The sequence below is a fragment of the Xiphophorus couchianus genome, chromosome 10 (genome assembly GCF_001444195.1).
Source record: "Xiphophorus couchianus chromosome 10, X_couchianus-1.0, whole genome shotgun sequence".
NCBI classification, from domain to species: domain Eukaryota; kingdom Metazoa; phylum Chordata; class Actinopteri; order Cyprinodontiformes; family Poeciliidae; genus Xiphophorus; species Xiphophorus couchianus.
In genome coordinates this window covers 6101963-6129361 of record NC_040237.1, presented here as the reverse complement: position 1 = coordinate 6129361, position 27399 = coordinate 6101963, and the positions used below count along the sequence as shown (strand labels likewise).

The window sequence follows — 27399 nt, the reverse complement described above, 5'->3', positions numbered from 1 at the left end:
GGCCTTTATCAAACAGTGCAGGAAGAAAGCCACAAGAGGCTGAATACACATGTACACAACACTTCTCATAATTTTAATTGTGAAATATTTTTAAAACTATGCCTCAGTTTCCTTTCGACTCTAATTCTGAGCTCCTTTTATTAATCTATAACAAAAAAAAAAAAGAAATTTATTGTAGGAATACTTTTGCAAGGCATTGCATAAAAACTCAACATCTTTGTACTATGTTTATGTTTCAAGATCTATTTTATACTTAAAAGATTAGGTGGATTTTATGATAACAATTTTGTAGTTGTGTGTTTATTAAAGCCCTCAAACCAGAAAATCGACAACAGCTAATTGTTGTCTGGAAGTCAGGGCAAACTTTCTCTTTACTCAAATACAAATGGTTACAAGTGTAGAACACAAAAACATTGACTGTGACATTCAGTTCAAAGCAGCAGCATTTTAGCACTTCCTTCATGAAATTACGGGCTGCAAAACATCTGCATCCATATCTTCATTTGAAAGACTTCTCCCTGCAATATGAAAGTGCTGCCCTCTAGTGGCATATCTTGTACACTGCAGTGTAGCTTTATCTACTTGCAAAGGCTGATCCTCCTCTAAAAGAAACCAGGAACTGAAATATTTATTCATTGAAAACAATTGATCTCCTTCCTGGAACACCTGAATGAGATAACAGACGGTAACAGATTCCTCCGACTCTGTTGGCTTTGCTGCTTTCAAGAAGGCAAATTCCCTATGCAAATATGTGTCAGGAATGAATATGAAACCCTCTAGAACTGCCTTTGCTGCTTTAGAGTTAAAGCATGAAGACTTTAGAGTTGGAAACTTGTGAGGTTTCCCTCCGTTTTGGAGCCGGGTCCTTCCTCTGTGATCTGTATCTGCAGTTTAATAAAAGCAACACAGGAGAAAACAATATCATGCCAATGGTCAGTGGGTGGTTCCTCCTTCCACAACATGTCTGTGTTGGTGTTGGCAGGGAGCAATCAGTTTTTTTAAACAATCTTAACTCCGCTAAGTGTCTACTGTCTGTAGATACATCACGCTTCTGCACTAACAAAGCAGGAGTACGAAAGAAAAGTTCATAAACAAGTTCATTTACTTCCACCACACCCTGATATTGCTGTTATCACAGTTTTTCATTAACAGTGGTTCCTGAAGCCGGAGTGTACGGCGTTGACGTGCCATTCTGGCGAAGCGTATCGGCCTGTTGTGAGACAGAAGAGATGACTGGCAACTGAGTGGCCATTTTATCTGCAGGGTCGGGCTTCTGGTCGCTGAGTTGATCGTGACTGATTATGTTAGTGGTTTCGGAGTCCAACTCCTGAACCTTTTCCTTGTAAAACCTTCGTCTGAAGAGTTTGAGCTGGGGAAGCTCGTAGCAGGTCTCTAACACCACCAGGACGCACACCAAGCCCAGCAGCAAGTAAACTGAAAGAGCAAACAGAAGAAGACAGTGAAGGTGTGAAGAGGCTAAGAACAGTGTGACTAACCAAACCAAGCTATGATCTGGCAAACAAAGAGTAAAGCACTCAATAGCTCTCAATTTTTATAACTCTTTTTAGAAAAAGCACTATACAAGTACAGGTAATAAATATATAGACAGAATCATCACAGCAATGATGTGTAATCAGTGTAAAATAAACCAGGCAACCTTAACCTCATCTATAGTTTAAATTTAAAACATGAGAATTGTTATTTTGGGGTTTTCACAGAAACAGCATTTATTTGAAACAATCTGCTATCTTATTTCAACAGATCTCTGTTTAGTGTAGAACAAGCCTCTTCAGATTAGGTTAAGTATCTTAGGCTTTGAACCAGAGACGATCACATGTTGTCAAAGTTCAATAAAAAAACAAATGCCTGTCATATTAAAGTCCCTAAAGCTGACCCTTAATTTAGCAACATGAATAATATCAGAATAGAAAATAAAGAAGTTTGTGGTACAAATGCCAGGTATCTTCCTGAATGCTTATGGTATCACAAGCTATATGGTTATCTAAGGCTATAGCGCCATCATGGGCAATGAGCTACAATTTTAAAAAAACATGGCCACTGACTATATCCCGGATCCACCCTACTGCAGTTGTTGATTCTAGAGGTGTATCTCTGTTATATTGCACTGAACCAAGGGAGCATTTCCACTATAAGAAATATGGTAGTTTTCTGGGGAAATTGTTCTACTGCTCTCCTTACTGTGGAAGGAGCTGGAATAGTTTCATTGAAAAATTTTTTTACCTGTCATTTACAATTCAGAGGTCAGTGTAGATTTTGAAGGTTGCTCTTCTACTTCTGTTATTTCCACTACAAGAACCAAGGCACTTTTCTGTAGTTGTCGTTTTGCCACCGTTTTTGTCCATTGTAGGGACAGCCGTATTTTCTTGGAGCCATTCTCCCTTCGCCCCCTTTCATTTCTACTGCAGGGATCATGGTAGTTAATAGAGGTTGTTTTTTACCCGTCATTTCCACCAAAGGGAACAGGATAGCTTTTATTTTGTTTCTGTCTTCTCTCCACTGCATATTTTCCATTGATTTTAAATTATAATACAGCAGTGACTGGCCTTTTTATTTGCAAACAAAAGTCAAATCCAGTTTGTGGTGTTGAATATTTGTAATTTACTATGTTTAAATCGGAATCCATGAATAAAATCAGCTAACCTTAGCAAAAATATTAAATCATAGGATTAAATAAAGTGTGGACTTCCAGTTTCAAATGTCTATGGAGGAAACAGAGAACAATGCTCTTGTATTGAATATTTTTTTAGAGATTAAAACACCTTATTTTTTTTGTTTGTTAATTCATCAAATAGTGTTCCACATTTCCTCACCTGTTATAGCCAGCCTATACAGGTGTGGATGTGGGTTGTCCTCTTTACTATGAGTTTCTCCCGGGACATAATCCCCAAGGCCTATGGTCGTCAGTGAGATGAAGCAGAAATACAGAGACTCCAGAAAGTTCCAGTCTTTTTCCAAGGAGAGAAAGATCCAGGCAGGGATAAAGATGAAGAACAGAGCCATGACGATGCTGAGCAAAGTAGCGTGAATTACGGCCAGGTTCGGTCTTGACATGGCCCACCGTCGGTGAAAGTAGGACACTGGGCGTCGGGATATCAGTTCCACCAGCCTCTCTACTATGGCTGAGAGGAAGAAGAGGGTAACGGGGATGCCGATGAGGGAGTAGAAGATACAGAATGCCTTCCCTACATTCGACAGAGGAACGCTGTGGCCGTAACCTTACAAGACAAAAAAAAAAGTGTCGTCAGCAGTGCCATGTAATCATAGGAGAAGCTTTCCACAAAAAATGATGAGATGAAATGCAAAACAAACAGTCTCAGTTAAAAGCAAGACAACTTTTTAAAAAAATAAAATAAAACAAGCTTTGAACATGATGGACAAGATCCTAAAGTTAACAATTTGCTTTGTTGTTATCCGCACTTAAATCACCATGATCAACCAGAGCAGAGCCCACTTTACTGTACACCAGGTCCCAATAAGTCTCACCCCTTCCTTACTCCACCCTACCATCACTCAAGAACAGTACATCAAGATACTTGATCTCCTCAGCTTAAGGCAGCTTGGAGTGGATGACAGAGGTATGTGGAAAAAAATCTTTTTGATTGGTATTAACACTATAGTAAAGTATTGATGGTATAACTCTCCCTAGCAGCTCTGTTTACAGGTAGAGAAGAAAAGAAGTTAAAGGTCAGCAGAGATGGTGGACATTATTCAGAAGGACATTGAATTATGGTGTCTGAGAGTCTGCAGGAGCAAAAACAATGACAAGGAGCATAGACAGATGTTGGATAAAATGACTGAAACACTGAGGTACAACCAAAAGAAAACTATCAAGGCCACATGTGATAAGAATAATACAAAGGACAGACATGAAAAGGAAAAGATCTTTGCTTTCATTGTTTACACTGCCTGAAAGAAGAGTAAGATGAAAACACTACATTTTTTAAGATCATATGTTTAGTTTGTGTTAGAATGTAGGTGGTTTGATATCAGTGGATTACAGTGATATGACATGTTGTATTTGAAAATGGTTTTTCATAAATAGTTCCTTCCTTTTGAAACTTCCAGCATCTTCAAGGGTTCTTACACATTTCTGGTTGCAGGCCTCCTTGAGTCACTCCCATAAACCATTCTTTTGGCCACTATTCACCTTTAATAGGTCATGCCCAAAGCTTAGGGTTGGAACCCAGATGAACAGGTAAATCCAGAACTCAGATCAGCTCTGTTTTCACAGATCGGCCCAACAACCTCCTCTAAAACTCTAAGAAAATGTCCCTGTTATCACTTGAGTTGTGTTTGTGCTTATTCACATTCACTGATGGGGGAAGTTAATCTCCTCACCTTTAACAGAAAAAACATGATCATGTGTTGTCTGCCTCCAGGGTTTGATAAGTAAACCCAGTGAAAAACCACATCTACAGTATGGGGGATATTTCCAAGCAATGTTGGTTTAGATTTTGTAGGTCTCAGTTAAGTTGTAGGTACACCTAAATCAGATGTTTATTGGTACCCACCACAAGAAGAGTAAACCAGAAAGGTTAACTGTTAAAAATGCAAACTGTTCTAAAATGCTGCATTCAGTGATATTGATGGAAAGTTGAGTGGAATGGTAGCAACATCAGCCCTGTGAGGAATGTCAAGCATGTCATTGCTTTGAAAACTGACATGGAGGCACACCTGTGGATGAATTTTAAGGCCACACCTCGAACACTGTTTTCTGGTTTGACACGACTGTACAGTCAAAAGATATCAGCCAAGTTATCAGGAAGATAACTGTGGAGCTGCACAAGTTTGGTTCATTCTTGGAAACAAATTCCAGGTACTTGAAGGTGCTGCATTCATCTGTTAATACAATTACGCACAAACATAGACATGATGGGAATGTTCAACATTCATACCGTTCAGGAAGGAGAGAAGTTCTGTGTTCCAGAGATTAATGTGTTTTGGTTTGAAATGTGTACATCCATATCAATACATCTAAATGTATCGACAGTGAAGTGTGTCCTTCATGTACATGGGCTGACAGAACCGAAAGAAACATAAAGAAAAGCTAAATTGTGAGACCTTCATTATTGTCCTGTGGTCTGATAAAACTAAAGTGGAACGCCTGGCCATTGTTGTTTCCTCCATTGTTTCATTTGGAGGAAAAGTGTGCAAACCTGGGAACATCATCCCATCTGTAAAGGATGGGAGTGGCATGATCATGTTGTGGAGCCTCTTTGCAGTAGGAGGAACTGGGAAGCCTTATAAAATAGATAACAACATGAGGAAAGAACACTATGTATGGTGTAAGATTATCCAGTAATTGTGTGGAAATATTGAAGCAACATCTAAAGACATCAGCTTTATCCAAGCTTCAACTTGAAGCGTGGATTTAAATGGATCTTCCAGGTGGACAATTACTGTAAGCATTGAGCCATTGTGGTTACACAGTGGCTTAAGCCAAACAAAGTAAATGTTTTAGTGTGGCAATCACAAAGCCCTGGTTTTAATCCGACAGAGAATGTGTGGTCCGATCTGAAAAGACGCGTTAGCGAGGCGGCTTACAAACCTGACTCAGTTCCACCAGTTCTGTCTGGAGGAATGGCCCAAAATTCCAGCAAACTATTCTGAAAAGCTTGTGGAAGGAAACCCCAAACTTTAGACCCAAGTTACACAGTTCAACAGTAATGCTACCAAATACTGAGGAAAAATAAGCAAACTTCTGACTTTGAAGACAATCATAAATACATCTTTAATAGATTGTCTCTCATTGTTGTGGCATTTACCAAATAATTTCACCAATTTTAACTGACCTAAAACAAGAGATGTTTGGTCTGATTTAACGTCAGATATATAAAAAAAGTGTATATGTCTTTTTTTCTGTGAGTGTAAACTTCCGGTTCCAACTATGTAAACATACACTCTATACAAGTTGTTTTAGGTTTCTGGGGCCTCAAATATTAAGCTATGTGGGGGTCATCATAGTTGCAGAATCCCTCCGTTTTAAAGAGAACCACAAAAAGAACAATTTTAGCTCACCTGTTGTGGTCAGCACGGTGCTGGTGAAGAACAGAGCGGACACGAAGTCCCAGTTCCGTATGGTGTCGTTGCCAAGGACGGACACCCCATAATTACTGGCCTCCAGCGCTCGAGCCAGCAGCTCCTCCAGTTGCGCGTCGGACACGCAGGTGTTGTTGCTCAGGAAGTCCTGCCTGGCCACTTTCAGCTCCTGCCGAAGCTCGCGTTCATAGGGCAGCTCGATGGCGGAGAAGATCCCGGCACCGATGACGAGGTAGAGGATGTAAAAAACGATCAGCAGCGCAAAGTTGATCTCAGACTGGTGCCGCTCCGCGAAGTGAGCGCACCAGTCTCGAATGCGTCCGATTACCATCACCCAGTAAAGCTCCAATTCTTCAACAACTTACACTGAATCCGTCTTATTTAATCAAACTAACTAAACGAAGAGGTTGTTTTATTCCATCTCTGTAACTTATGCTCTTCTCTACCCAGTGTCCGGACTCTTCCTCATTCTTCATCTCTTATTGGGAGCCGGTGGCGTGACGTCATTGACTCACCTTACCAGGTGGAGTGCGGCTGTATGTGTGTGTGGGAGCGCGCGCTCTCTTCAAACCGGTTAAGCGGGTTTTGTGTTTCAAGTCAGACGCAACAAAGGATTTGTTTCCTCGGGTCAGTTTTCTCTAGAGACGCAGATTTACTAGTCCTGCAGGTCCTCCATCTTAGTTATGTTAGGAATAACAACAAAATAACAGCATTTCATCGAGTTTATCGAAAGCATACTTTTAAGTTTTTCACGAGCCCAATAAGGGTGAAAAAAGCTAGTCGGGTTTTAATTTTTATTTTTTAAAGTTTACCCAGGAAGTTTGGTGTTTTCAGAGTTGTCTGAAGCTTTTGATGCTGCTCACTGTATCATCTTGCTGAGTTATTTGCACTGCTTTGACTTGACTTAAACTTTATCAAACTAATGTTAATTTTCAAGTTTAACTAATGGAGTGTTTTCCTCTGCTATTTCTCTCTGTGGTGAGATACCTCAGGAATGTTAGGCCATTTTTATATTATGATACGTTATAATTACGAAGTGTAATGTATTATATAACTTAACATAAAGCTGAGAAAATTAAGGCATTGTCTTTAGCAAATAAATGTGGGAAAATGTGGTGTGCCAGAAAGGCCTAGAAAATATTTTACTGTGCATGACTACTGACCTAAATTGGAGCCATAAAATGTATCCTAAAAAAAACAATTTTGAAACTGGAAAAAATTATTTGAAACTGAAAAATAAAAATTTAAGCTGGAATTTAAAGCTTTAAAATTGGAAAAACAATGTTAAAACTGAAAAGAGTAAATAAAAAAACTTTTTAAAAGATTAATTCAAGAAATTCTGTTTCAACAGTTTTGATCAAACTCATGTTTCTATGAAACAAACTGTCTTCATATCAGGTTTATGTACGTAAATGTCTGATTTAAAAGTGCTTCTGAGACATTCAAAATGGGGAATAAAACAATATAGTTGTAACAGTGTAAACACATTGCAATATACATGAAAGCAAAAAAAAGGTGACAAATTAAAATGTAGGGTAAGTAAATGAGTAAGAACTAAAAAAGAAAAAATCCTGAAAACCCTAACTTCTCAAATAACAGCTGGGCATACATTTCTACATTGCATGCAATAAGGCACCTAACTAACACAAGGAAAAGAACTATGCTGGATGTTGGCACATTTTTGCATTGGTCTAAGCTCTACAATATTTTTTTACTTATGAGAAACTGGATACTTTACCCCAAGATTTTCCATTGTTCATCTTCTAATATGCAATAATTTTATTGCCCACCAGAGGGTGCGAGAGACCACTTCTACAGCATCGTGTGAGTTTTAGCGTCACGCACTATGGCGTCATCAGCCAAAAGAAAAATCATAAAACAAAAGCAGTTGATTAAAAAACATTTTTTTATTGATAAGTTACCACCAAACGTGTGCCCAGTTTACTCGGTCATCATTTTCACCTGTCTTATATCTGTCCTCTCACAATAAATAATTATTTACAACCATTAGGAAGGCGCAAATAAAAAGCAACAAGAAGTGTCATTAGACAGGCTGCCAGAGGAGTAATATACAGCGAATGAGACAGACTGGAATCAATACTGTTGCATAAAAAGCTGACAGATAGATAGATGATGGTCACTAGCAGATAGTGTTAGCAGGATAAAAAAAAACTGGTGTATCCTGTTGTCTCCCTCTCTCCTCCATTTGTAGCAAAATTCTTTGTGTTTTTGTTGTGGGCCTCTGGCTGTTTTCTGTGCAGCATCCTGAACGTCCCAAAAAGTGCTTCAGTTGTCTGAGAATCAAAAAGAAAGCCAGATCAATGACATGACTTCAAAGGCGCAATGATCTGAAGCAATAATTCAGAGCCCTGGTGCTATGCTTTTTACAGCCGTGAAATATTTCCATTTTCTGCTTCAGACTTTTACTCCATTATACACTAGTTTTACAAACTATGTAAGTCTCTATAACGTACTTCGACACAGAGATATCACCACTACGGATATCTGTTGCTTTAATATTTTCATGCCTTTTTAAGGCTATTCGTAACACTTGAACATTTTTTTTCTGTGCATCTTATTGGATTTTATTGAGATTAACCCAAAGTAGCTTAGAATTGTGGAGTTGAAGGAAACAAGTTCATTGTTTTTAAAATCTTTTACAAATCAAAATGTGAAAACTGTGGCATATGTTTATTTATTTTCCACTTTACTCTGGTCTTTATAAATAAAATTCAGTCCAAACAGCTGCCTTCAAAAGGTACTCAAGAGATGAGACCAAAATTGAACATTTAGCCTTCATAAAGATAGTGCGTGTGGAGGAATACTAACAATCCGCATCACCCTGAGTACACCAACCTCAGAGTGAAACATGATAGTGGTTTAATCGTGCTATAGAGAGGCTTTGCTTCGGCAGAGACAGGGAGACTAGTCAGAGCTGATGAGAAGATTGATTAAGCTAAATACAAGGCAATCCTGAAGAAAGCCATTTAGAGGAATGGAGTGGCTTAGATCAAAGCATATTTGTGTGTTAGAAAGACCTAGTCATTGTCCAGACCTTTGAGATCAAACCTTTGAGATCAAACATGATCTCAATTCAAATTGAGATCATGTTGCAAAGCTAAAGACTAGCAGCAAAAAGTCTTTGTTCAAAGTGTTGACACAGCGGGCCTAATACAAATGCATGTCACTCTTCCAGATTTTTGAGTTTGAGTTAGAGTTTATCAAACATAGTGTAATAAAAGAATATTCAATGTTATATACAAAAAATAAATTTAAAAAAGCAAACAAAAGAAGAACAGTAATAAAGTATATTCACACGTTCAAAGGAGTGGGTAGAAGTATGAACTTATTTTTTCACCCACCTCTCGTCTAATAAATTACTATTTAATTTGGTTTTAGAGTTCTTTATAAATTAGTTAGTATTTTCATATCCATATATTTTTGTTTGTAATTTTTTAAAAAGTTTTGTCTTCTGTCTGCTTCATAATGTTGCATGTCTTTATGTTGGTCCATCATACAATCCTGAAAAATACACTGAAGTTTGTCAGAACAAAAATTGGAAAAAGTTCAGGTTTTTTTCACTCCAAGTTTTAATCATTATTTAACAACAGTGATGGTGAGAGCAAATAGATGGTTGGACATCTTACCTCTGCACTCATATTTTAGATCTGAGAAGATGACCTGTTCCTGAGAGAAGACAAACAGTCCCAGTCTGCCTCCAGCCAGGGTGTGGTCATAAACTGCCCCCGAGTCAGCCAGAATGCCCCTGCCCTCATACACAACCACCCTGCAACAAGAGCACAACACAGGTGAAAACTAGGCAAGTATGAGTTATTCATTCATGTGGTAATCAACTGCCGAAACTTACATTGTAACTAAGAACATTTATTCTTCAAATGTAAACTTTCTACATAGAGAAACTGACCACAACAAGTAAGAGATTAATCAAATTAAACTCTAAACAAAGACCCAAGATTTAGTGTAAAATTACTGACTAAGGAGTAACACTAGTTGCTTGACTGTCGAGATGTGGCCAAGACTGCTTCCCTCCTAAGTGGTGTTTGATCTAACAACTCAAGAAAATTAAAGTTCAGTAAATAAACAATCAATAAAACTTGTTGTAATTCTCCAACAACAAATGCAAAATGGTATTTTATTTTTTTATTTTAATACATAACAAATGACAAATTGTGTATTATTTGTTGAACAAAGAAAAAAATCACATAATATTTCAATATGTATTCAACCATTACAACCACCACCAATGTAGTGTGTACTCATGCATGTCAATGATCCAATATACTTCCTATCTGTACAACATCAAGTAGACTATATAGCAAAGGTTACTCTTTTTTCTGGATACTATAGGTACTAAACATGTATTGTACATCTATAAAGAATATAGAAAAGACTCAGAGCACTTATTCAGAAATGTCAATCAAAATAGGTGTCTTAAAATCAAGGAGTACAAGCTTCTTTTCAGCCTGACCTTTTTAAAGTGCCACTTTGTACAAGTGCAAACATTCAGTACCTAGAATGCATGACAAGCGCTTACTGTTTGCTTTAAATTTGATTAAGTAGACATGGCAGCAGAAAAGATTTTTCTCCTTCTAAAGCTAACAGTTTCTGTGGTTTTGATAATCCCAACATCTGCACAGAAACAACACATAGCACAGATACCTCATTTCACAAGGTTGTTTTTCATTTTGTCTTTTACGCTTTTCAAAAGTCATTAATGAGAGGAAGAACTAAGATGAAGCAGATGTTTTAGGTTGGGTGAACCAAGTACACCAGAAGAAGTGGATTAAGCTGTTATCATAAAAATAACTCCTGGAGATGGATGATATTTCCAAGGCTAAGAACAGTAAAAATCTAGAACTGATTGTGCCAAATGTAAAAACTCTGTTGTCCTGTTAAGAATTTCCTATAAATACAAGCTGGAGAATCTATTCAATTTAACAAGGTTTCCAAATAAGTAAGTCACACATGGCAGCTTGGTTTTTAGTATAAGTACTAGAGGGCTGAAGGTCTGTTTCACTGAAAAATCAATAACCCATAATAACCTTTACTGTACCTGATGAACCCAGTCTTGGGTCGGTGTATAAGGTGCATGCGATATGCTGTGAAGTCCTTCCAGCCAATTTTATTGGGGTCATGCCACAATGTTCTGACCTGAAACAGACACAACTTTTGTTCTCAAAAGTTTGTTTTTGAAAAACTAGAACTTAAGTTGAGACAATCTCTTTAGTCACAAGTAGAATATTAACTCTTGATTTACCCAATAAAGCCCTACTTTTTTTAATGACCTTATTTCAAAACTATAATTTATCCAAATAAATTTTTAAGTATTCTCCCATTGAGAGGTTTCTGGTAAATCTTGGGAGGTTTTTGGAAGAATCCTGATCAGATGCCTGATCCAGATTTACTGATGTCTTTCGATACAAAGGAGCATTGGGTTTACTTCAACAACCCCCAGATAACATTGTTCTTCATCTCATCTCTTAGCGTGAGCCCAGCCTCTGTAGGTAAGAAGCTCAGCACAGCTGCTTTTATTTGGGACCTTGTTGTGGTAGTCCTGATCCAAATCTCGTGATCATAAGTGATGGTTGGAACTTAGACGGACCATTAAATCGAGAGCTTTTCTTTTTGGCTTAGCTCAATCTTCAGAATACCACAATGTGACTGCTTCCAAATTACAGCAGATGAGGCTTCAGACAATGTAGTTCTCCATTCTCCCATCACTGAAGAACCAAGATACTTGAAAGTCTTGTTTGACAGGAACTGAACCCTTTTCATTTTAGTTATTTTTGGAATTAAAGATTTGTTCAAAATGTTATATTTTACCTGGTGTCTTGTGTTTCCAGTGTGCCATAGAGCATTACGCAGATACTCGCCTGGTCCTGTGCTAGACTGGACCAGTTTTATTGACAATCCTGCTGTGGCGAAAGCTTTGGAGGGCCTCTGCTCCCAGTAACCCTGAGACACCTGCATGCAAAGAGGGAATGATAATAAACTGACAAGTGAAGGCTGATTAACATTATGTTTGTGAGAGAGGATGGTTGATTAAAAAAAAACAAAGAATAAAGTCTTTTCTAATGTTAACCCTGACATTTTGTCTGCCAATGAAAGCTGTAATATAAAAAGAAATAGAAGGTTAATACTGAATTAAATGAGTAATTGTGAAGATAATTTTAAGAGTGGTTTTTGATTTAAGGCTTCATGGTGCTGTTGATTAAATATTTATGCAATGTTAGTAATGTCCGTGAAAGGTTTCTTTGCTGAAATCAACATACAAGCCTCACCTGTTTCCACATGACAACGTAGAACCGACTAGTGGACTGATAAGCAAACACAATCCCTGCATAATCGTCATCACGGTTGGTATTCACATAAAATGTCACACTGAAGTCCACAGCGCTGAACTTGTCATACCCTATTCAAATGTAGGCATATTAGTTTTCTTGCTAAACCATATCGTGGCTATTGCTTGTTTTCATAACTCACCTAAAGCAATTCCAGGGTCAGAGTTGGCTTTCTGCAGCAGCTCTGTCCCTTGACTGCGAATCACCCACAAAGGGTCAGACTGCGTGGTACCTTTGGGGTCCAGTAATACGCCCTGAAACTTCCTGAAGTCTGTCACCCCAATATCCTGGTTGAGAGGACAGGGATCCAGTGCATCCGGAATATTGTCGTTGTCAAAGTCGTCAAAGCATGCATCTCCACTGCCGTCACCTGAGAGTCAATGCACAGGGAGAAAAGAAAGAACTGACTCATAAAGATATGTAGTTTGGAACTTGAACTAAACTGCCCAGGGCATTGTATTGTGAGGGCGTCAAGATTACCTGGAAAAAAACCTGGAATTTGACAGATACTTCCATAATGAGTTTTCTATTGATTATTTGCCTATCAGTCAGTCCCAGTGTAAGAACTTTAAAGTAACAGTGGCTGTTTGCATATGATTCCTATATTTCACAACTTTTTAAAGTGATCTGGACTGTACAGGCATTTACTAAAAGGTAGTTTGAGATTTATGAAGACTTTATTGAATTTATTTTCAATTAATTCTGGCATCAGGAAATACCTACTAAAGTTAAAGTATAAAGTTAAGGCCCTGATTATTCACACCCTTGACAGACATACTCAAAAGACTTAGACTTAGACTTAGACTTGTACTTTATTGATCCTTTGGGAAGACTCCCTCAGGAAATTGAGACTAAACAAAAGAGACATAACAAAAGAGACTAAAGCAATGTAAAATGAGTATTAACTTTCAAAAAGAAAAACAACTCTTTTGGTATGATTTATATTTTACAAAGAATGCATGAACTCTTCTTAATATTCAGTGGAATTTTTTTTATTGACATTGGAACATCCAAGCAATTCCTAGAATCACTGACCATTTCTTGCATATTTCCACTGGTATTTTAAGAATTTATCTGGTGATGAGCTTCAAGTCTTTGATGTTGGGAAGCGTTATTGCTATTGAAAACACTAGGTATAAAAATAGGCACCCCAACATTATTTTTATTTTTCTATCTTTAATTTCTCCCTGTGATGCATTCTTTAATGTTATTCAGTGTGATTCTACATACCACCGCTAGGGGCGCATGTCGCATTCATGGAGTAGAGAAGGTGAAGAAGGCAGAAGAAGAATAAACCTTCCTTTTAGATGCTAAATGAAGCTCAACATGTGTATCTCATCTTGCCTATATCACAGGTCAGTAAAATATATTTTGATGCATATTTATTAACTATCTAAGTGTTGAAGAGGTAATTAAATTTAGTGTCAACTGGTTGAGTCACGTAACGTTGTGCAGTTTGCGATTCGTATTGTGTAGAAAACAGGACATATTTCTGGAGGCTATTTAGTGCTAATGCTGGCCGACTTTGTAGCTGAGGGACTGTTGAGTTCACTTATTCTGAGACGGTTCTCACACAAAGGACATTATTTTGGTCTATTTATTTGTAAAACTGACATTTCTTTATGGGTTACTGCAAGAAACAGAGAAACGGTATTATTCTGACATTCAGTGAGTGAGTAATGGCTGCCTATATGTGAGGCTTAGTAATGAGACACAACATTAAATTAGCCTTGCACTGAAGCCCACTTTGTTGTATCTGAAGCAATTCAATAGTTAAATGTTGTTAGCCTTAGCACTGTCATGGAAAACAAGCTAACATTAACATTGCAACATTTTGTGTTGTTTTGGTAAATTAAATGGCTCTTAAAAAACAAACCATCGGAGTCCAGCTGATCTCTATTGGGAACCAGTCTGCAGTTGTCCCGGTCATCGGGGATCCCGTCATTGTCATCGTCATGGTCGCAAACATCTCCCTTTCCATCCTTGTCATGGTCGGCCTGGTTGCTGTTGGCAATGTAGGGACAGTTGTCCAGAGAGTTTTGGTGTCCGTCTTCATCGATGTCCTCGTTGTTGTCGCACAAGTCCCCCACCAGGTCACTGTCAGAGTCAACCTACAAGCCCGGCCACAGTTTTTACACAGTGGTTGTATTCAGTTACAACACTGGGATTTTTGTGCTGTGTATAAATATTTGTGTGTGTTGGTAGGAACCTGCAGTGGGTTGTGTAGAAGGGGACAGTTGTCGCACTGATCTCCAACACCATCCAGATCGGTGTCCCTCTGGTCAGTGTTGTATATAGAAGGACAGTTGTCACGCTCATTCAGTTTCTCTATAGGAAAATTAGGGGAACAGTAAAAAGACAAATTTAGATTTATTACACCCCGGTTTTATTTCTTCATCTCAGTTCATCTTATAAGGTAAGATGCATCATTGCTTCATTATCTTGTTTTTGGTTTGTCTTATTTTACAATATATTTATACTCACATTTGTGGGTATAAATGTAATTTGTACAATGTATGTTCGCCAACAAACATGGTCCACTTACAATTATCTGTATCATCCTAAATCTCAAAAGATTGTCTACAGTTTTTATTTCAACTTGTATTTAGGTAATTAAATCCTAAAATATTTTAATGTTTATAATTTTGATTTTGTTAAATGCTTCAAGCAGACTGTTTATTTTTTACATGTAGCAGGTCGTAGTTGTTTCTCCCATTTAAGCTGAATTGAGTTGTGAAGCATTACATCACCAACAGTCATTTGACATGTTATCCTTGTCCCTTTTATTTATCTTTATTTATTGGTTATGGACAGCTTTCCATAAACAAATGTTGTTATTCACACCCCAATAGGTTTTTTAAACTTGAATGTCTTTCAGTTGGAATTGAAATATACCCATTCTTATACGGTGAAATTGTTTATAGTATGCTGAATCTAATCATTTACTCCCAGTCACACTGTCCCCATGAATCAATCAGTCAGGCAGTTTTCCAGCTTTTAAAAGTTGCTCCCTCCCAAAATGTAGAAGTTTGAACTTTCATTACAAAAAGCCAAAAGGCAGCTTGACAGTTGGTTGAAAGTTCCTGCAGATTTAAAGCCACTTTATAGCTTTTACCATCTCCATCAATGTCGATGCTGCAGGCATCTCCTTCTCCATTGCCATCGGTGTCTGTCTGCTTCGGGTTGCTGTCAAACGGACAGTTATCGCAGGAATCCCCGACCCCGTCCCCATCAGAGTCAAACTGCCGAGGGTTGTACCTCAGCGGGCAGTTGTCCTTTGCCAAAAAAACACATTCAGATTCTTATGCTTGCAAAACAACTTCAGTGCTTTGGATTTATGATGCAATAAAACTGAACACAGGTGAAGAAAAACAGAGGAAGGAAAAAAAAGATACAAAATAAAAACAGAAGAAGGCACAGCATGTGAAATGTAACGTAACCAAGAAAATACTAAGAAAAAAAGTTAAACTTAATCTCGACCTCAACATGTGGTACTAGCTGACATTTTGATCCAGTTTTTGGGACAATACCGCAGATTGCTCTAATTGTTTGGTAATCCAAAAAAACCAACCAAGTCCACCACATTCAAGAAATCGGCACCTATTTTATAACATGTTATAAATAACATCAATAAACAATAAAGACTCAGGAAAACAGATTTGAAACTTTTCTGTAAAATGTAATCAAAAAATGCAACAGTGGGAGTAGTATCATTTGCTGGAATTAGACATAGGCTTGTCATATCAGGTGAGATAAAATAATTAAATATATTTTTAAATAAAGATTTTCTTCAAAAGGACATTTAGACACTTTTCTTATTTCATGGGACATTTATTTAATTACATATTTAAGTATTGAATTCCATATTTAGTCATTGATTGATGTATTTAATTGTTTTTAATAATTAAATTATATATTTAATTAATTATTGGTGTTTTAAATACAGGAAGTTTTTTGGTTTGGAGACACTTTGGTGCAGCAGAATCTTTTCACCTTACCATCATAGAATCAACCATAAATTCCACTGTATCAGAGCGTGCTTGAGGAAAATGTGCAACCATCTGTATAAAATAAAAAGAGGCCTATATTGTGACAATGAACAAAAACATACTCGAAAACCCACCGAAGGTTGCATAAAAACTAAGAAATGGAAAGTCTTGAGTCAAAGCCCAGACCTTTATGCTACTGAGATGCTTTGTGCTGATATGAAACAGGCTGTACATGCAGGAAACCCCTCAAACGTCTCAAAGCTGAAACTGAGGAGTGGGGGCAACTTTTTTCAGACTTCAAAGTCTGAAGTCTGAAACAGGGAAAAAATAGAAAAGATGACTATTCATAAAGTTTCAATACCCCTGGAAATTAGATCTTTCAGAAAACTGTTGCTAAGGTCTCAAGGTCTCATATTCAGTTGTGTGAACAAAACTGAATATTTGAGGGGTGTCAAAAATGCCTTTACGCCCATAACCGCCTAGAAAAGAAACAAATCCTTTTTTGGCATAATCACAAACAGCGCTAGGTCTTTGTAAATTGGTTGCTTTTTGCTCTGGGTAGAATTTTTTTAGACAAACCTAAATATGGGTGAATTTTTCCCTACGTTCATGCACACTGTCTTGTTTAAATTAAAGTAAACTATGTCAGCACAGTGAGGCAAAATTTACTTGGCAATGCAATCAAGCCCTGAATGAGGGCAGTTTGCTTGGGAAGCTGCCAAACAGTCTCACCCTCTCATCTAGGATGTTGTCATTGTCATCATCAGGATCACAGGCGTCCCCCTGTCCATCCTTGTCAAAGTCTTCTTGTCCAGAATTTGGCAGCATGGGGCAGTTATCCTGCAGCCAATCAGAACACATCCATTTATTAAAAAGCATAATTGTAGGAGTATTTTTGTTTTGTTTTTTATTTTTTTGTGGTTCTCTCACCTGTTCACAGTGATATGTGGCATTCTGCTTGCAGGGTAGACTCTCATTGGGCCAACCATCCAGATCAGAGTCCTCACCACAGACGGAGCCATCGCCAGCAAAGCCAACAGCACACGAGCATTTAAACAAGACCTCCGATGCCAGGCCCAGGTATATGCAGTCAGCAAACTGGTGGCAAGTGTGTGTGTTTTCTTTGCAAGGATTATATGGTTCACACACCTGGAATTGAGAGTCCAAAAGTCTTTGTTGTGCATTTGTTGTGGCTAAAAGAAAAAATAAAGGTAGACTTTAAAAACCCACTTACCTGCCTGGTTCTCCTGGCTTCCTGCAATCCAAGGCCGTACAGCTGGTTGCCTTTGTATCGAGGAGGACAAGGAAGGCAGTAGAATCCAGGATCTGTGTTCACGCATTTTGTAAAACACACCTCATCCACTTCACACTGCAGAGACAGAGGTAAAGACATCATACTCTTGGAACTTTTTCACTTTTTGTGCCATTCCAATTATAAACATTAGTATATTTGATCAGAATTTTATTTGATAGACTCACCAAAAGTAGTGTATCATTGAATGACTAATGTAAACAGAAAGGTAAATGATGTGGTTTTTGAAAAGTTTTTAGAAATAAAAATCCAAAAGTGTGGCATACATTCCGATTTAAAGACCAAAAACAAAATGGTGCTTAACAAATTGGCCTTAGAAATAATCTAATTAATGCATCCCTAGTGTTTTTTTTATTTGTAAAAGATTAAAAATCATGTACCATTGTCCTTCCACTTAATGTTTACACACTGCTTTCTGCTTGTTACATAAAATAACAATAAGACACACAAAGGTTTCTTTTATAATATGTCAAGCTGAGAGACATTTTTAAAACTAATGATCAAGCTAATTTGTGTCATAGTGAGAGTCAAAATGTCTTTAGAACACCTAATTAGAGATGAAAGTTATTTAAGCAAAAACATTTACCTGCCAATCATTCCTCAAAATTGACAGCCCATATACAATTTCCACATTAAAAAAGGTTAAAATCAACATGGCAGCATTTTTAAATGCATTATAGCATGCTTTTATTATGCTAACAGGGAAAAAATTGAAAAGATGACTATTCATAAAGTTTCAATACCCCTGGAAATTAGATCTTTCAGAAAAGTGTTGCCAAGGTCTCAAACTTTAATTAGCTTGTCAGAGCTACATCTGCAGCCGTTGCTATGAAAGATGCAAATGTCAAGGCTCTTTAAATAATCAGAATCCTCCAACCTTGTTCTTACAGAAAATGTGCTTTGAAAAAAAAGAGAAAAAAATCAATGCGCACAATGCCAGAGAATGCAGTGAGAGCTGCAGAAATATAGAATATGATAAAGATTTTAGTAAACTGATAAATTGATAATGTTTACATTAAGAGTTGAGATTTTTAAGATAACTCATCGGTTATCTAAGCAGAACGATGACTTGAGTTTGTGTTGCAGCCAGTAGCACAGAGAAGCTCACTGTTAAATGTTTTTCAATACACTTGATAGTTTAAAAAAATTTACCTCAACATGTCATCAACCTTGTGCTTCCAGAAAAGTACTTTGAAGTAAAGATAATCTATGGGAAAGGCTGTGAAACTTGAAGAAATATATATTTTAGAAAAGATTTTAGAAAACTAACATGCTCAATGTTAATCTTTGGGAGAAAGTAAAAAGAACAGAAGAGTTCAGACTTTCCTCAAGATACTTCCAACGTTTGAGCACAGGGTTTGGGCTTGTGTTGCAGCCAGTAGCAAAAGAGAGTGCAGGTAAAAATGTTGCTTGTTACAATAAGTTTAATAACATGTAAATGGGATACCTCAAAATGCACTCGAAGACTAAAGAAAATGTTTTGGCTGTCAGTGACTCCTGACTGGAACCCCTGTGGATCTGCAGACTGTATTTCTCCAAAGAGCAAAGACCTCAAATTAGGCCAAGAATTCTTTAGGGGATATTAGAGAGGGCTGACCAAATATTTTCCTCAGATCACTTACTTTTCTAAATCTAAATAAAACCAATTAAAGCTAATTCCATGTCATCTAGTCTGTTGTCTGCCCCCTTTTACCTCATTTTCATCTTTGCAGTGCGTGCCATTCCCCTTCAGACCAACAGGACAATCTCCACATTCCCAAGATCCGTCACTCATTGATGTGCATTTCACCCCAGGAAAACATGGATTTGAAAGCAAACACAGATCTGAAAGAGATTTAAGAAAAGAAAGGATAGCGTCAGTGGAACCTAATATATTCTAGGGTTTTAATTATTTTGTCATTTTTGCCTCATTAATTTCATAAAAGCAGAGCAAACACCTCAGGATTTTATTTAGACCAGTATTATTTTAAATGTTTCCCAAAATAAAAAGGAGTTACCCATTAATTTTGAGGTTTAGTCTGCTTGTGGAATATTTGCCTTCACAGTTAAAATGAATATTTATTTATTTGTTTCAAGGACAACCCTTTGAGATGTATCATCTCATTTTCAAGGGCGTCCTTGCAAAACATAAAAATATACTGCTCAAGGTTTGATTTACCAACAGGGCATGGCTGTTTGTTACATGCTTCGTAGTCTGTAGCTTCCCCAGCACAAGGTTTCCCGCCATTCTGAGGGGCGGGGTTCAAACACTCCCGCCGGCGGCTTATAAGTCCTCCACCACAGGAAGTTGAACATTGCGACCACTCACTCCAGGCTGTCCAGCCTCCTGCGACTACAAACACAGAAACAGAAAATATATAATTTACTTGTAATCCAGGCCTGTATTGAAATCATGTGTGTGTGCTCACCAGGGCAGACTGTGTTGTTGCATGGTTTTGTCTCTCTAGCGTTTCCCTTACAGCCCTTGGCCCCCTTTGATGGTGGAGGATTGTTGCACATACGGACCCGTGTGATGTCGCCTTCACCACATGTGGTTGTGCATGCAGACCAAGGAGACCAAAGGCCCCAGTTCCCATCTGTGCGTCCTAGACATAAAACAATTATACAAATTTAGATAGTAATAACACTGAAATAATTCATCACTTAACTCCCTTTGATTTGATTTGTCTTGGTCAACTTCAGCATATTTAACAAGAAGATTGACCACCAACTTTTATAAAGGTTTCATGCTCTATTTGAATTAAGAGTTAAAGAAAGAAATGGCTCTGAAGAAGAGATTTAAACAACTCCAAAGGCTCAGTCAAATTTTGTCTGTATATGGATCATGAATTATCTAAGATATCAACTGCTCTCTCAAAGTGTCGGATCTACCTGGAGTGTTTTTGTCAAAGACTAGTTAGATCACCATCCAAAATGGGAAAACGAGAGTTATATGCTCGTGTTTTATTGTAACCAGTGGAACTGCTGGACTCTGAACTGTAGTATGTTGATAATGGAGACATGCTTGATTTAGCTGGACATCCATCTGCTGTCATCAGTGGGGATCGAAGTTCTAATAAGTCAGAGGCAAAATCAGACAACCCTTTAACCCATGACGTTTTCTAGCTGTTCCTTGGGAATCTCAACCGCTTAAAGCCATGTCAGTAGCTTTAAGCAGTTCTTTCCCAGATTCGTTTTGTTTTAAAGATCCTAAGCGGTTCCATCCCATATTTTGGAACCATCTCATAGGCGGTAGAAGCATGGCCATGATATGTATTGTACTCAAGTACAAAAAGGAGGTACACAAAGGTGTCCTGAAAAAAATCCATAACCACTTCAACTGGCTACTTGTGATATTGAGGGTGTAAGCGAGTGAGGATGGAGCACCTACTGCTATCTCAAAGGCTTAACCCAGCCACAGAGGACGCTCATTTTAGTCACTTTTATCCAGGATCTCACACTTTAAGTCATGATCCATATCTCATGATCATCGGTGAGGATTGGAAAGTCAAAATTACCAGAAGAACTGAGGGATTTGGGTTTTTAAAACTTATTGAGTTCTGTCTCACTATCAGTAAAGCCAATATTTAATAATTTAGCATCATCCACACTTTTATATCGGTTAGATTATTTTACAGTTATTTCACTGGATTATTGTTAGAAAACTAATTGGTAGATGGACTCAAATGTTATCGGCAAAGAAATGAAGCAAGTGTTACATTTAGCAAAAGTCTCCCCTAAAAGCAAGATCTATGGCTGGGTTGTTGATACTGCGGTCATCTAAAACATTTTCATCAAACGTGTGAGAAAATAGTTGGTTTGAACCATTAGGTTGTGGTTGCCCAGTGTGGCAGATTCACCAAAGTTTAGGTCTCTCAAGACCAAAAGAAATCTATAGCAAATATCATTTCTATTTCTGCTGTCTTTCATCAAATAAATATTACATTTGTACAGCAAACACAGGCTACTATCAAGAGTTTAACCCGAGAACTGCTGAAGGAATGCAGGATGCCCGAAAGTAATAACACCTTAGGGGGCAACACCACTAAAGAAAAAGCATTGTAAGCACAGCAGAGACCATCCAGAGGGTAGCATCAGGTTCAAGATCTCTTGTGAATATAAGCAAGTCATAAAAAATGAGTTGATTTGGACAGATGTCTAGTCTTCCCACCAGAAAAGATACAAACAGAATTTAGGACAGATGTTGTGGTGCAATCCCAAGCAACCAAGAAGGTCCAAACAAGTGAGCTTACTCTCCCTAAGGAAATTAGTGCAAATGCGGTGAACAAACTTAACCGGTGCAAATACAAGGATTTGGCTGCAAAGTGCAGGCAAGCTGGCTAGATCAAATCCCTCCACGTCAGCTATCCAGCTGCTGAGAGCAGTTGCTGTGACTGGGGCAATGCTTCAGAAGGTAAATAAAGACCTGGAAGGCAGGGAATGCTGAGAAGGAAAGTTCCTGATGTTGGTTCAAAAGAACGGATAGTACATGAGACATAAAATCCACATAGGGTCAGCTTAAGACAGCGGTAGGGAGAGACTCTGAGTAAGCAACTGTCTGGGAGTAGTACTGGATTGGGGGGGAAAAAATGTCTCCAGCTGTGAGTTTTGCTGCTGCTCTTGATATGAGTGAAATTTCTAAGCAAAGAGAAATTTATGTTTTGTAGAATAGTTATGAAGGCTGATGTCCTACCTTTGCGGTCGCACTTCATCAGTGAGCAGCTGCGGGTTTGAAGCGAGGGCCCAGCACAGCCGCTGATGCCGTTGCAAGATCGACCTCGTTGCTGCCCTCCTCGTCCACAGGTGACAGAGCAGTGGGTCCACTCAGACCACGGGGACCAACCGTCTTCATCTTCTTCGTAGAGAGAAATCTGCGGTTAAATATTTTTTCACACTAATGGATCCTTGGCAGAAATGAGCGAGTCTAATGCCACTCACCGAGACATACAAGGCAGCATTTTCCATCCACGAAGGATGGACTGATGCAGGAGACTGGGGGACACAGCACCTGCTTACACACCACTTTTCCATCCTGGAATGTGATAAATTGAAATTGGGCGAAAACAGATCATGTTATTCGATCCAGATGTTTCGATTCACGCCAGAGGAATGAAATTCTGTCAGGAATAAGCCTGTCTACTCCCTGAACGCATTCTTGACTTAAACTAATGATATTTTCTAAAGAGAAACAGACTCAGGGAACCGGGTGAAGCAATAGGAAAACAAAGACTGGGTCTCCTTGAGATAAATGTAACCACACTGGACATATTTAAAACTTCCCCACTGAGCAAAAGTTGAAGGTTATGTTATGACTTTCCAGATAAAAAGCTTATTTCCTTCCTTTTTAAGATTGAGACTTAGAGATTGGTATTTTTCGTGTCTAAATGTAGGTGATCTGTTAAAATCAGGGGAAGAGAGCTTGAAACCCTATTTGTTTTAAATAATTTAATGCAGCTTGAGTTAAACACTTTAAAAATATATCAAAGCTGAAGTAAAATATATTTTTTGGTTTGTTTCTTGCTTTCTATGCTGCTTCTGACAGATCCTTCATCCCACCAGAGGCTTACATTTCACATTTCAGGTTGTCATGACTCCACATTTGCTCTGCACTGACCTGGCAAGCACAGGAGGTGCAACTGTCAACATCCCAGACATCCCCCTGCTCGTACACTCGTCCATCCTGCATGCACCACACCTCCCCGTCCCTGTCCCTGTCCAAATAGTTGTCCTCCTCGTCTCCGTCGACTGTGCTGCTGTCGTTACTCAGCTCAGCCAAGGATATTCGCATCCCCTCATTTTCTTTTGACTGACGGGACAAAAAATGAAATACAAGAAATACTAAGAAAGGAAAATAAGATCAAGGTATTACAAGATATTTCTTGGGGTGTTGAATTAGCAAATGGTCTGCCTTGTGGAAATACTATAAGTCCATATTTTATGATTTGAAGAGAATGTTTTATCCTTTATTTCCCCTCTGAACCACTACGAAGTTCACCATAAATTATAGTTAGTCAATCTCCTGAAAGAAAAGCAGCTCTTATGTTAAAGATCCTTTATTAACATAAGGATCTTTTTATATAATCTCTTTAACAGAACAGAAATATAACATTTTCTGGTGGGTTTTGCTTATATTTCCAGTCTTTGTCCCAAACCACATCATAAAAAACCCCATCTTGTACAATCTATTTAAGATTTACAAGTACAGACAAAAGTAAATATCTACTCTAAAGTATACTAAACTACATTTTTGGATCATTTAATGACCCCTTGATCCATTTTTCATTATACTTTCAGACATTCACTTAATTACCAGATAAAAATGCCTATTAAAAAAAATTTGAAGTTAAATTGCAAGTATGGCTGAAATCAAAGTAATTATTATTGTTAACCATGTTAATATATGTGTATTGAATAATCATTAAAATAACATAATTATTGAAATAACATAAATCCAAAGATAAGTATTAGCAGCATTTTTTAAGTTGGTAATTCTAGAAGAATAAGAGATTATTGTAGAAGTATATACTATGGTTTATTTTATGTTGTAATGAAATTAAGTCTTTAAAGCTAATTTTTTTGGAGTACTTTTCCTAAAAGAAACTCTTTATTTTGAAATTGTAAAAAAAAAAAAAAAGAGTCACGTTTTATTGAAAAATTTAACTTAATAAAGTTAATTTACTTTTATAATTTGAAAAAAAAAAAAAAAAGAAACGTAAAAAAAGTTTAAGGGGCTAAATACAAAAGCATGCGAAAAGTTTCTGCTTTGTAAATAATTTTACAATCCATGTGTCCTTTCCCTTACATTTCATAAGCATGTGCTACTTCATGCTGCTCTGAAGTCCCACCAAAATAAATTAAAGTTTGTGGTAGTAACATACGAGATGTAAAACGTTTCATGGGGTATGAATACTTTTGCAAAGCATCATATGAAGAGCAGAGGACCAAAAATAGATCCCTGAGGAATCTAATATGTAAAAGAGTCTGCAGGAGAGGAACATTGCTCTACCTGAACAGGAAAAGTAACAGTTCTAATTTAAACTGATAAAATAGTGCAACATAAAAATTTCCAGCAGTTCTGCTACTGTGAGCATCTACTTGTGTGCCTCTTACTACTCTCTCTAGATCTTCCAGCAGGTTGTTAGTCACGATCCGCAGACCGTGGATCTCGGTGATCAAATCCAGCAGCTCATCGCAAGGATGGTGACACATTTCCGTCGACCCATTGTACACCTTCGCACCATCTACACCTGTAAAACAGTATCTCCCGGTGATACAAATGAACTGGAAAAGCTGGACTGGTGCTTGCATTTAAACGCAGCGGGGAGTGTATGTGTGTGTGTGTGGTCTACCTGCGCACAAAGCCACTGCACACAGGGGAATTAAAAGCCAGGGGAAGTCTCTGAGAGGCCACATTCCTGTTCACAAATGAATCATACTTGTAGCCGCCACGGAAAATGAGATGCATGCATCACTTCAGACAGCTTGCATGTCTGCTGCCCGCCAGAAAAAATAAAAACACACCTATGTATATCAAAGAGGAAATGAACCTTGCATACCTGCGTATCCCTTGCAGCTCTGCCTTTTTTCCACAATTGCGTATCGCAGATGGTAGGCTCGTCCCCGCCGGAGCTCCACAGGGGCTGTGATGGAATGTCTGTCTCCTTCCCTTTTTCCTTAAATCCTGCTCTCCTTATGTCCTTCTCACCTTGAGATCCACTCCTTGAAGAACATCAGCAAAAACTAGTTCAGTAATTTGTCGCTGTAGCATCCGGACGGCTGAAACCTGAGTGCAGAACATGTGGACAGCTCTGTAGAAACTTTCTGCAGAAACTACCGTGGTTATGTATTTGTTTTAGTGTGTGTGCGTGTGTGTATGTGTGTGAGGTACGAGCAGGGGTAGTATATTACTCGTCTGTCTGGCACAGAACTGAGCTGCATATCTCCCAGAAATCTCAGAGAAACCCAGCTGGATGGAGGGAGCTGCGTCTGTGTTGAGCTCTGAATGCAGGTTTCCCAGACACATCATTTACACTCCTCACTCCCCAAACTGCGACTCAAGCCATTCAAAGTTATGCACGCACACACCCGCACACACAAACGCATAGAGAGAAGCTGATTGGCTTCAAACATTTTCCCATATTTTTAGTGTGAGAAAACTGGCATCAACAGAAATCATTTGCAAAAACCAAAATGTGTGATGTTGGTATTTTATTGCATGGGTTTGCGTGCGTGTGTGTGTGTGTGTGCGTGTGTGTGTGTGTGTTTCTACAGTGTGCCTTGGATCGTTAGGAAAAGACAACCAAGCTGAAGGAATTCAAAAACATCTTCTTTCCCTGGGATCTCTCTCGCGCTCTGCGTTTGGTCCTCTCCCTGCTGAGTCAAAAAGGCATCATCTTCATCCCGAATCAGATTTTCCATTTGTAGACTCCACTTGTGAAATAACGAGCCTCCCAGATGTGTGCACGTGCCTGTGCCCATACAATCACGCACACACACACATATGGTAATTTCCAACAAAATCCTCTCCTCCCAGGTAAGTAGAAACATCTCAATACAGGACATCCACCATCAGATAACATGTTTCTTCTTGGAGCCGTCTCAACAGACGAGGCTCAGAAAACAGGTGCTGTCTGTGCTCTGGGATAGAGGGAAGAAAAAAGCCTAAAGTAAGAAGATCTGAGGGGACGTAAAAGGTAAAGACTTGAACAAGATTGCTTGGCAAAGCCTAGCATGACATTTTTGGACTGGTATATAGGAGAGGCACAGGCTGTTCTGGGTTTTGTTTGTTTGAAACGGCAAAGCCAAACAGAAGAAACATGGAAATTAATGAAGAGTGTTGAGGTTAACTTGAAAACTTCAAGATTCAGATTTATCTATTTGCTTCAGTCATTTTTAATCTTTCCATACACATGTCAAAAAAAAGACAAGCACAGTGCTGAAAAAAACAATACATCATGCAGACACTTGAGCATCCCCTGTACAAATTAAGATTATTTTAATCGGAGGTATAATGATTATATTTTTGAAGCTTTCAATCTTTCATTGAAACCTAAGATTGAAAATAAAGTAAAATTTGCCCAGTTTGTGGGTTTTGGGCACTCCAGTTATTCTGTGAGTTTATGTGTATCTGATGTTGGGATCAAAACAGAAACTTCGCCTTGCTTTTTTCTCACCCCTTGAGAAAGTCCACTGTGTATTTCTCTAATTATCCAGCTGGAAACTTTTTTTTCTGTGTGCGTGCAGATGTGTGATGTTTGCTTCAAGCTGGAACGGCTGACAAAAGCACAATTCATTCATACGTAACAGCTGGTGAGAAGAGATGTTTTTTGGGCCAAGACCACATGTAAGTAACGTGAATTAACTTAAACCTTTTTGTCACTTTTGTAACAATTGTTTCCAGAGTTCCTCCCACTATTTTTGTCTCCTTAAAATATTGCCCTGTACACTTTGTTGCTTGTATTGGATGCAATTCTTCCTGATTTAAAGTTAATTTTGCAGCAGGAGAAACGGCTCACTTTCACACTTTTGTACATTAAGTCCAACACGACAAGGCAACCAGACTCACCATGCTGTTCCATGTTTAGATTAGGTTAACTATTTCTCAATAGTGTGTTGCTGGAAAATATAATTATTTGTCTTTTAGACAGCAATATGTCCGATTTAATCTATTTGGTTATGAATATCTTTATGAATATAA

General features: G+C 38.2%; 2 protein-coding genes across 3 annotated transcripts; both read right to left on the bottom strand.

The window, feature by feature from the left end:
• Positions 1-44: 44 nt before the first annotated feature.
• LOC114151958 (potassium channel subfamily K member 1-like) lies at positions 45-6546 on the bottom strand. The gene is made up of 3 exons (XM_028029525.1): positions 6040-6546; positions 2832-3236; positions 45-1434 (listed from the first exon to the last, which is right to left on the bottom strand). The coding sequence occupies exons 1-3, from the start codon at positions 6389-6391 to the stop codon at positions 1133-1135; spliced, it is 1059 nt and encodes a 352-aa protein (XP_027885326.1). The 5' UTR covers positions 6392-6546; the 3' UTR covers positions 45-1132.
• Positions 6547-7947: 1401 nt separating this feature from the next.
• Positions 7948-25855, bottom strand: LOC114151956 (thrombospondin-2-like). 2 transcript variants are annotated; one of them, XM_028029520.1, is made up of 22 exons: positions 25611-25855; positions 25259-25421; positions 25052-25117; positions 24813-24949; positions 23317-23508; positions 22641-22734; positions 22396-22557; positions 20132-20308; positions 19882-20055; positions 19417-19547; positions 17646-17780; positions 17342-17560; positions 17144-17251; positions 15538-15697; positions 14632-14750; positions 14299-14533; positions 12565-12792; positions 12363-12493; positions 11905-12045; positions 11135-11232; positions 9708-9847; positions 7948-8354 (listed from the first exon to the last, which is right to left on the bottom strand). In XM_028029520.1, exons 3-22 carry the CDS (start codon positions 25113-25115, stop codon positions 8347-8349), a joined length of 2853 nt encoding a protein of 950 aa, XP_027885321.1. In that variant the 5' UTR covers positions 25116-25117; positions 25259-25421; positions 25611-25855; the 3' UTR covers positions 7948-8346. The 2 variants fall into 2 exon arrangements, with proteins under 2 accessions (XP_027885321.1, XP_027885322.1); XM_028029521.1 differs by having other exon boundaries at positions 22396-22554; positions 25259-25854.
• Between the last annotated feature and the right edge of the window lie 1544 nt (positions 25856-27399).

Coding starts and splice junctions, on each gene's coding strand:
- LOC114151958 (XM_028029525.1), bottom strand. CDS start 6,391: ATGGTAATCGGACGCATTCGAGACTGGTGCGCTCACTTCGCGGAGCGG. Junction 3,237..6,039: donor CACCGTGCTGACCACAACAG/GTGAGCTAAAAT, acceptor TTGTCTTGTAAG/GTTACGGCCACAGCGTTCCT. Junction 1,435..2,831: donor GTATAGGCTGGCTATAACAG/GTGAGGAAATGT, acceptor TTGCTCTTTCAG/TTTACTTGCTGCTGGGCTTG.
- LOC114151956 (XM_028029520.1), bottom strand. CDS start 25,115: ATGTGGCCTCTCAGAGACTTCCCCTGGCTTTTAATTCCCCTGTGTGCA. Junction 20,309..22,395: donor GATGAAGTGCGACCGCAAAG/GTAGGACATCAG, acceptor TTTTATGTCTAG/GACGCACAGATGGGAACTGG. Junction 20,056..20,131: donor CAACAACACAGTCTGCCCTG/GTGAGCACACAC, acceptor CTGTGTTTGTAG/TCGCAGGAGGCTGGACAGCC.